We start from the raw sequence: 11146 nt of genomic DNA on the forward strand, positions 1-11146 counted from the left end.
CCCCACTGTACAGTTTAAAAGCATGGTCATCTCAATGATTGCCCTTGTGTCTGCCTAGAGTTAAACCTGCTCTATCATCCTTCACCCAACCTAAATGCAGATGTGAATGTCCTTCTCTAAACAGATGTGTGTCCTTCTCTTCAACATGCACCATGTCCTCAATTTATCCCACCATACACTGTAGAGTAGAATCCCTGTTTTCTAATAAGGAACACAGCCGGTTCCATTAGCGACATGACAGAGGTCAGACTCTAACTCACACAGATATCTACAGCCATCACCACAAACAGCAACAAAAGTCAAGGACCAATAGAATCCTCTCATTTCCTCCCCATCCCACCTGCGACAGCTCGGCACCACCGTATGATGTTTGTGACCCAACTGTTAATGCTCTCAGGATCTCAGGGAAATTAATAATGTATATTATTTGTTTACCAATCGATCTAGATCATAAAACTCAGAGTCAGCCTGTGCTCGCGGGATGCAATGCTGACAAAAGACAGAGGCGAATAATCAGGAAACGGTCAACACACAAACCACTGTGAAAAGTCAGCTCCACTCTCGCCAGTTTCCTTATCAAGGAAAGTTACACAGTGGGGCTGGAGAGATGGTTCAGCCCTGAAGAGGACATTCTCCTCTCCTGAGTTGAGATGCGAGCACCCACATGCTGTGGTTCACAAATGCCTGCAACACCAGGTCCTGGGAATCCAGTGTCTTCTTCGGCTTCCGTGGGCAATTACACAAGTGTGTGATTGTACACACACGTGTGCATGTGATTCTTTTAACTTAAGGTTAAACATAATTCTTAACAATGACAGGGAAAGAATCAGATGATAGTTTTAAAGGAGCCCTCTGTCGTCTCTGTAGGAAGCTGGTGCCTGCCTTCTGTTATGTACGGGAGCATTGCCAAGAAGGGTCACCTGGTACTTTCCAGAGGGAAGCAACTCACACAACATCAGGTAAATCCACCTGTGGAGGTCAGAGAATATGCCACCCTAATCATTCATCCTGAGAAGGAGCCCGAGGCTGTCATTTGTGTGGGGAAGTAAATTAGCCCTGGCTATTCACCAGCCTGTGCAGGAGCATCTGTGTGGCAGGCGGCCCTTGTGTACACGTCCCTGAAGGAAATGCCCACACCGCATTTATAGTTTACTATTTTAAATTGTCACTGACCAGAAGTATGTAGACAAAAAGGATCTTCATTCTTTACTCCCCTCCTCCAACTCTCTCAGATAGCAAAGGTCAACACATTCCTTTTTATTATTCTTTACCTCTCCAACTATAAATGACATCTCTGCAGAGATTAGGTTTTCTCCCCTAAGATAGGGAAAGGAACTCCACACTAATTTAACCCATTCTGTTTCAAAAGAATACAAAATTTTCTTAGTCTTTTTTCCTTGGTATTATTTTCATAATGTCAAAAATGAAATCATGACAAAATATATAAAACCTTGGTGTGGAAAACAGTGCCTCTCTTTGGGAAGAACCAAAGAAAAGAAAGCTTGAAGTGCCCAGGGTTTCCTTATTTTCTTTTCAAACATAGAGAGCAATGTTTGTAAATGCACAAAATCCTAGAATCTCCTTTCTCAATTCTTTCAACAAAACATCTACGGTTCACTATTTCCTATGTTTAAAGGGAAAAAGAATAATGAGAAAACATAAACACAGGCAAACGCCAATTATTTAAGTTTATCTATTTCCATCGACGCACGGGTGTGGCAAGACTGAATGCCATATCCTAGTGGGAAGAATTGAGAATCTCGTGAAAGGAATTTCTAGCTGAAGAGAGCCACTGTAGATAAATGGAAGTCATTTTCACTCTGCATTCTAGGAATGGAGCTGCCAAAAGCAAGAGGCTATAACCAAACAGTTATACACAGCTGCCTCCACTGAATTTCAAGAGTGATCAAATACCCCCACTTAACCTAGCAAGCGGAAAATTAAAATTGGATTGCTACCTGGCCCTTTGCTGTGCTGAGTGGAACACACCGATCCATCTGCCTTAGGAGCTGCTGATGCACTAGAAACAACACAAGGGTCTAAACACAAATGAATGCCATGCGGCCATCCAAGTCACCTATACACTGGCCTGAGGATAACGAGCCTGTGGAAGGTCATGCTGTGCTCCCTGACCGGATGACACATGGGAAGAGAAGAATCACCAGTGGAGGAAAAGAATCAACTTCAGCGCACAGATTACAACAGAGATAGACAGAACATAAAGAACTCAAAGGCCTAACATCAGCCTGTAAGCATGATTCCTGATGCTAAGAGCGGCCTCCAAAACGAAAACTCAACACAAGCTTCCTTAGCACCCTGTACATTTGAGAAAATCAGAATGCATAAAATATGCAAATCAACTGACCCGGATTAAAAAAAAAAAAGCCTTTCAGCATAAATGGCACATAAACGACCTGTGTTGAATAATTAATCTAGAGGGAACTCTTATTCAGAGAGGAAACATCCATTGTGTTTGACATTTAAAACAAAATAACTGGGTCGACTTTCTACTAAATATCATAGAAATAATTCCTCGATCAATTAAGTAATAGCTCAAAGCTTCCTGGGAAGCAACTGAATTCCAGCATGCAGTTCAGAAACTGCTATGGAATCCTTGACCGGGCGTGGGTGAATAAATGTTCGCCTTTAACACAACGTCTTTCACATATTATTTAAATAATGAAACAAAGCATCTTTGCATATGCCCAGCTTTGGCATTAATTCCAGTCCTCCACACGTGACTGACCCTCTCGTCAGCATCATCCTGAACGTAAGGAACACCTGTTCTGCACATTCTTGCAGGAACTTTCAACTTGTATCAAAGGCTCTTATATCATACCACTCTACCATAGTGGAAAATTGGAATATGATGTCATAGTGGTTTCTCTTGAGTCAGTCTATCACATTTTCTCAAAATAATAGCATCTGCCTCAACATTAATACACTTAAATCCCACCAAGTCAACTTCAATGGAAGTAAGTGCAGCCAAAGTGAACTCCAGGAGGTCACTGCCTGCTCCTTTTTAAGATCTGATAGAGTCTCATGCAGTCAGCTAGAGGTCAATCTCCCACATTCTCTTCATCTTTCAAACAGTCAGCTCAGGAAGGGAAAGATGAAACATGAAGACCAGACGTGCCTACCTTCGCTGGTGGCCACATTCTTCTGGGCTTTGGTTGGCGTGTGATCTGTACTTGAACTCACGTCGGATGAGATGCTTGAGCTGCCTTTGCCTAGAGCAAAACAAGAAAAAAAAAAGAGTTTCTGAGCCTTGTAATCTCAGAACTGGATCATGCCTTTTACTCGGCTGCACACTAAGCCCCTCATTTCCAAGTAAGCGGCTCTAACATGAAAGCTGGAGCTCATTAAAGGGTTTTGACTTATGTATTAAATATCTTTGTGGAAATACCTGACCCACGTCACAGCAGAACTAAAGCCCTCTTATAACAGGGCCCAGTTATAAGCTCAGACAAGGCTACAAGACATGGCCAGTGTGCTAATATAAGCCTGTGTTGGGATAAATGGGAATGAGCAAGTCCATATGGGGAGCACGGCCACTGCATTAATGCTTTGCACCACACAGCACTGGAAATGAAATCTCAGAGTGAAGGATTACCAGAGAAGCAAGAGCTTGCTGGCTCCACATAGCTTTATCACTTTAAGAACACAAATTCCATGATTTAACGTTTCTTTCTTGGAAATAACAAAAAATCAAGGGCATGGGTTTTTGGACCAACAGGGGTCCTCAGTCCAGAAAGCATTTTCTACTCAAGAAGATGCGTGTGAACGCTTGCCATCATTTTGGGTTGCCATAAGCTGTACAGAGGTGCTACTGGCACTGAATGCCAGGGTTGCTCCAAAAGGCCTTACAACAGACAGGACAGAACCTCTACTTCAGTTGAGATGTCTGGTCGACCTGATTTTACCTAAGTCCTGGGCTGAGTTTCCACACAGGGGAAGGCCTAAGATCCATGGCGGGAAATTTCAAAATGCTCCGAGTTACTGATGTCCTTGCTGATACCCAAGATTCCCATCTCTTCCCCACATAAATATAACTGTAACTTTAATTAGCACAATATGGCAATGCTGAGGGGATTTTGGCAATGTTAATAAAGTCCCTAAATTAATAAACCTTTAATTAAACAAAAGGAACCCTATCTTGTGTAGACCCGACCAAATGAAATAAGTACTTTGAGAGGGTCTAGGGGAAAGAGGAGATCCTGTTGTTCTTGACTCTCAGTTAATGTTAAGGTCAGGGTTAGGCTTATCATACATGGCAGTGAACTAAATTTGGTCATCATCTTAAAAGAGAAGAGGACCACAGATGCCCACAAAGAGCATGGCTCTGACTAACAGTTTGGTTGTAGCTTTGTACCAACCTGTGCAAAGGACCCTGTGCAATACATACCCAGAATTCAACTCCAACTGTGCAATATTTACCTGTGCTGTAATCTCTTATATAACAGTGACTTTTGCAGTAACAGAAAACCCACTAACATATTAAAGATGCAATTGTTTCATCCCACAAGGTGTGATCAAAAGTTTACAGTGCACCAAGAACAGTTTTCTAATAGTCTGCCCAATGGTATATCCAGTGCATTGGATATTTACTTTCTACCAAACTGCTGAACTCTTAACTCCCAAGGACACAGCCTTATGTGATGAAGGGCTTGGAGGATAATTAGATCACAAGAGTGTAGTCCTCATAAAAGACAACGGTGCCCTTATCAAAGAGTTCCCTGTCTTCTCCTGTCACATGAGGGTATAATACAATAAGAGTATGAGAACCAGGGAGCAGGTCCTTAGCAAGAACCAACTGTGCAGGCACCCCAACCCTAAACTACCAGCTTTTAGACTGTAAGAAATAGGTTTATTGTATGTAAACCTTCCAGTCTTGGGTATTTTGTCATAGTAGCGCATATGGACTAAGCCAAGCTTGAATGAGTAAGTTCATAATCGAATTTTACAGAGTAGAACAGCATAAAGTCTTAGATTTAAGAAGTTTTGGGATTCTGACTGCTATTGAAAGTCATGGAAAAATCCAAGTAGATGAGAGTAAATATCACCTGAGCAGGCAAGACAAATGGCTGTCTCCCATTACCACTGCCCCCAACTCACTGTGACTTAATGCTCCAAAAAGACTCTGATATTTAGATTGCATTTCACAAATGCTTCCCTCGGCATTAAGTGAGATGTTGTGGTAACTCTGTTTTGGTTTGGGTCTAACCAACCCCTTGGATTGGAGCCGTTGGAGGTAGACTGACATGGTCAGCCACTTAGCTACTTAGAAGCATGTGAACTTGCGCCCTGACCTCAGTACACATCTCCTTTACTTTGTAATCCTGCACACCCACTCCCTGTGCCTCCCTTCTGTGCTGGAAGATCAGCAACTATATCTGGTAGGGGAGGTCCTTACACTGAAAGATTTCTGCTGGCTCAAATTGTTAATGACTCTGAGTCCATTAGATTCTTCTTCAAAGCCAAGTAACATAAACACTCCTTTTAACAAGGCAAAAATGTTATTGTACACCACCTAATACATAGACTTAAATTATTTTAATTATGTTATTGCTTAGTGATGTGCAAATGGAAAACTTGAAATAAATCCCATATGCTCTACCTCCGTTTCAACAAGAAAAGCAAAACAAAATAACAACTTGAGCACAAAATAATAAAACACATAATATTAAAGCATAACAGCATTAATTTAACATAATATATAATGGTGGTTTTTGCTAAGATTAACTTGCATTTCCAATCTTTTTTAATTGATTTTTATTGAGCTCTACATTTTTCTCTGCTCTCCTCCCTGCTTCTCCCCTCCCCTTTCAACCCTCTCCCAAGGTCCCCATGCTCCCAATTTTCTCAGGAGATCTTGTCTTTTTCTACTACTCATATAGATTAGATCTATGTATGTCTCTCTTGCATTTCAAATCACTAGCTGCTAAAGCCAGTGTGTGCCTGGATAGAAGACACCTCTGATGCTCCATGATGGCTGAGGATCGAGTCCAACTATCTGTCACTCCTTACAATGAACTCAGGGATTCCTTTGGTGTTTTGTAGAGAGGGCCTTACAATGTAATTTTGTCTGGAACTTTCTATGTAGACCAGGCTACCCATGAAACACAGAATTATGCCTTCTTCTGCCTCCCAAGCACTGAGATTAAAAATGGTTTTTACCAAAACAGGCAGGGAGTTCTTTCTTGTAACCAAGTAGACCATCAGCAGAGCTTCATTTGGTCTAATTTAATTGTTTACAACCTCAGAGTTCTGGTTTTCTATGCTATTGGTAGAGTCAGAGTCTTACAGCAGGATTCTTCTGCTGTGAAACCTAGATGCCACGTTCTAAGACTCTCACTGCATATAGTAACCATCCTTGTCAATGGGCTAATCTGTTATATGAATACTTTGCACACAATGAGTAATGATTAGATCAGGATACTTGGAGTATCTACCACCTTAAATGACCATTCCTTTGAGTTAGAAGCGTTCATTTTTAAATTTCCATGACATTGGAAGTCCAAAGATACCACATGCCTGAGGAAATTCTCAGTCACAACTGGAAATGTATGTGTACCTTCTCTGTGCTCATGAATGAAAAGTGGGAATAAAGGTGAAGCAATAATATTATCGATGGTTCCATATGGAGCTGGCTGCCAGCACCTGGGTTGTGTGTTGCAACCTCATATGTTAGATGTTTCACCTTATTATACATTCACCATGGTCTCAATTGTGCTTCGGAATCTCTAAGAAATTGTGCTCCTCTAAGAAAATATTAGATTCCTCCATTTGCTAATTTTCCCCACCAACACCAACACAACATTGCGGCTATGATGGACAGTTACTAAATGCTGACTGTATACATCTACTTTATGCACAAAATGATCAAGGGTTTCTTGCTCAACAAACATTTTATTTTTGTTCCCTTTAAGGGAAAAACTGCCTCCATTGACGTTGTATGTTCTTCAGTAAGTAAACATTTTGAAAACACATTAACATTCAAGGCATTAGCTAAGGAACCCAAGATAATAGGAGCTCCAGCCCAGTTGGTGCTCACAGCTTGAGGTAGTTACATTTTATGCTACCACAAATACAAAGGCATTGCTCTGAACCTCGGCTCACAACATTTTCACCAACAGATCCATGCAGAATCTTGTTTTATATGTGTTTCTCTTCAAAGTCATCATGTTTGATGTGCTTTTGGCTCATTTACATTGGACTTAAGGCCAACAGCACTGTAAATCAAGCCTGGATGAGGATAATCTATATGGGACATCAGAGTCTGTTTTTTAGGAAACCCAGAAAGCTTTGTAAAACTATGCCTGGCACATTTTAAATGGCAAAATTACCAAGAGACAGCAGCAATAAATACCATACCAATAAACAGACCACAAAGGATCACGGGTGATGGCTGGAGGTACGGTGCAGTGGTAGATGACTTACCTACATTGTACAAAATCCTGAGTTTGATCCCAATAATGGGAAAAAATTAGGATAACAAGAATAACAACACAATAAACAAAGGTGACATACAGCAGGAGACAGATGGCAGAGTGCTCCCTCACTACTCATGAGAACATACTTGAATATAACTAAATATAAGTGGTAGTATGATTGTTTCAAATGAAGCTTTTTAGCTGATATTCTGAAATTCTGCTCTTTTTTAACTTTTTATTGAGTTGTATTGTTCTTTCTCAAGGGATAGGAAAGGACATGGGGCTCTCAATCAATTTATCCAAGGGCAAAGGAATGGTCAGTATTTGAACACTGTTAGACACACAGATTGCATTTTCTTGTTTTATTTCTAACACTATTCCTAGCCCATTATGTAACTGTTTCTTCAAACAATAAGAATCAAGACACATTGAAAGAAAATCATTTTTGTTTTTGCCATCTGATTACCAGCTCCAGATGGGCAGGTTCTGCATCTGTTTCCTTCACATCTGTATCCCTGGGCCGCTTGGTCTACACTACGGACCCTCGATACAAGTATCAAACAGTTACAGGGATGAAGTGGAGATTTATCCTATTCTGTTAGCACTGGTCCCATGATACTTTCTAAGAAGCACCACTCATACCCATGCTCACTCAACAAAGTCTATACAACCATTGTGCTTAGAGCTTGTAATATATAACTTCCAAAACACGTACAGATTCCCAGAGGGGACATATAGTATAGTAGTCTGCATTAGCTTCCTGGAACCATCACAATAAATTACTTCTAGCTGGATGAGTTAAAATAAAAAAATAAAATAAAGTGTATTATTTCACAATTATGAAAGCTACAAGTTTGAAAGCAAGGTGTTGACAAGACCATGTCCCCCTGAAGGGCTCTGAGGGGAATCTGATGCAGGCTTCCTTCCTAGCGTCAGCATGTTGCCAGCAATCCCAGAAGTTCTTTGGTTGGTGTCAGCCTAGTTCTCATCCCTGCCTGGAGCATCAGGTAACTTCCTTTCCTCTGTGGCCCCTGTCTCTAGTGAAAACGCCATTCAGATGCTCAGAAGCCACTCTACTCTTGTGGCCCTCAATGCAGCTAAAGGACAGGAACTGCAGAAGAGAGAGAACACAGTTCACTCCAGAAATTAAACAGATAAATCCCATTCCAAACTGCCACATGGGCACTTGCTCAAGTTTCACTGTGTGAGAGCATTATCATGGGTGGGAAAGCAAGACGAGCAGGTAAGATTTAGAGCGTCATTGAATTCAGGAAGTTTGAGTTGCCCTGTATGAGAAAAGGCAGTTGCCTAGCACATAGTACCCAGGCTAGATGGTTTCACAGTGAAAAGGTAAGCCCCTTTCCCTTAGTGGCATCAGGACAGAGCCCAGTCCCCTGGCCACACACACCCCTACTGGCCTACAGGCGATTCAGTGAGAGTGAACACAGATGCCAGCTGACACAGACAGATGCTGCTGCTGCTGCTGCTACAGCCACTGACAGATGGTGCTTCCCAGCTGGTATTCCGAACAGAGTAATGAGAGGATCAGAACCACGGACTGGCGAGAGGCTTCGTGCATGAATGCAGAATTTCCATTGTGATGGAAGTCACTACAAAGTCATCCTTATGCTAATAGCATCACTACAGTTTTATTCCAGTAATTAATTTCATCACAAACACCTGAGTTCTGAAGAGCTGTTGTAGCTCATGCACCATAAAAATTGGTGCCTGAGCTCCAGCGAAGAGTACACTCGCTGTTCCTGGGGACCCCTTCCACTTGAGTGTGACCTGAGAGAACCTCCAAAGCCATGCACGCCCTCCTGGCATTGAGCCTAAGTCTGGATAAGTCTGCAATGGCCTCTTCAGATTCTCTTATTGATTTCACCCCTTCAACATCCTGTGCCACACACGATTCCAAGAATCATCTCAGTCAGGATGTTTTCTTTCTGAGTTTTTTCTTTTACTTTCTCTTTATTCTATGTGACATTCACGTCATGTATCTTGATCCCATTCATTTCCTCATCCCTTCTCGTAACCCTCTGCCCCTGAAATCCCCAAAAATAAAACAAAATTTAAGAGAAAGAAAAGAGAAAAGGGGGGAATTAAAATTTCACCATGAAAGCTGCAGTGTGGCACAATGAATCCCTCACTGGACCCCTTTGTCCGTGTATCTTTACTTGCAAGTGTTACCACCAAGAGTCATTGTTCTGGTTCAATGCCTCTGGTTTCTACTACACTAATTACATTGGGCCCTTACTGGGACTCTTCCTGGATATCTTGTTATTGCCCTGTGTTAGGGAGATGCTGCAGCTTTGGGTCTGTGGGTCAGGCCCCTTCATGTGCTCCAGCAGATCATAGATGGGGTAGTTGTTGGGGCAGGCTAATTGGTGTAAGTGAGGGAGACTCAACCCTGAGGACATGAAAGCAGAACTAGCCCCATTCCTTGCTCCTTGAAGCAAGGGTGGATGAGCTGGGGCCATACCGGAGAGCTCACCCTGGTGGGGAGGACAGGAGAGACCTGGTAGACTGATGAGCCCTACAGCTTCCGAAGCCCAGAGCCAGGCTTACGAATTGGTCTTCTGCAGAATGTTGAGGGTAGGGAAAGAGCAGGAAAACCCACCAAGGCCTTTTATCAGTGTGAGGGGTACAGTGAGCATTGACCTCTGAGTCTGCAGCTGTTTGTGGACTGGTCCCCGGCTACAGTTAGACAGTTATAGACCCTTGAAAATGGCTGCTGCTTGCTGACTCCAGGCTTTTTGCAAAACACCTTCCCATGCATTTTTCTTAATTGTCATCGACGATCAATCTAAAGCCATGAAAATTCTTTACACAGCTTTAGGTCCCCTTGCTGTCCTCCTTTCAACCCTAGCAGCAGTCAGGAGTGAAGAGGGAAGGAGGAATAGAGGTTTCATATTACATCAAATGCAAAACAATCAGGATCTCCTCATTTCCAACCTTACATGGGATAGTCAGAAAAAAACCAAAACCAAACACAAAATACAGGCAATAACCTATTGCCAAAATTCTATATATGGAAACAAAACAAACATAAAAAACAAAACAGCCTTGATTTGATAAAAAAAAAAAGGTTTATAATGCATACAGTCTACCACAGAGAAGATTTGGGAATCAAACGCATAGGAATTCACAGCTCAGACCCATACTTTCTGTCTGACCAGCAGAAGGTCAGAGACAGCTACCCAGTGCTTCTGACATCCACCCCTCACCTCTAACAGGGGAGGGGAAAGCTGAAGGAAATAGCTTAGAGATTCTTCTCAGATTTCCACTTCCGTGCTCTTTTTAAGCCTCCACTTAAAACTGTATTCACCCTCGGAGAAGACTATAAACTATTTCACCAGCAGAAGACAAGCTCCAGAAACACCTAAAACTGAAGGGACCATCTTTCTCCCTCTAATAACAAGGGCATGCACACACACACATACACAAAGTCACACATGACACACACATACATATGCATAGTTACAAAACGTATACACTTACACATATATACCAGTACCTCCACAGACAATACATGTCCATGTTGTACAAACTGCGGGACAAAAACTTTCTTGAAGAAGAATTACATGTGCTACATGGTTCAAAGATTTCAATCGATGGTGTCTTAGCAACAAGCATGTGGGCAGAGCATCATGACAGAGAACATAGAGAAAGATGCTTGTTGAAATAAGAGCGGCTGGGCTGCGTCCCAGGCA

The 11146-nt window shown here is 42.1% G+C and overlaps 1 protein-coding gene across 1 annotated transcript in view; it reads right to left on the minus strand.

The window, feature by feature from the left end:
* Positions 1-11146, minus strand: part of Fbxl7 (F-box and leucine rich repeat protein 7) — a 314307-nt gene that overhangs the window by 220353 nt on the left and 82808 nt on the right. Inside the window, exon 2 of the mRNA XM_026783863.1 lies at positions 3141-3230. Within this exon, the coding sequence (XP_026639664.1) occupies positions 3141-3230 (90 nt within the window). The remainder of the gene's footprint in view (positions 1-3140; positions 3231-11146) is intronic.

Source organism: Microtus ochrogaster, chromosome 19, assembly GCF_000317375.1.
Source record: "Microtus ochrogaster isolate Prairie Vole_2 chromosome 19, MicOch1.0, whole genome shotgun sequence".
NCBI lineage: Eukaryota > Metazoa > Chordata > Mammalia > Rodentia > Cricetidae > Microtus > Microtus ochrogaster.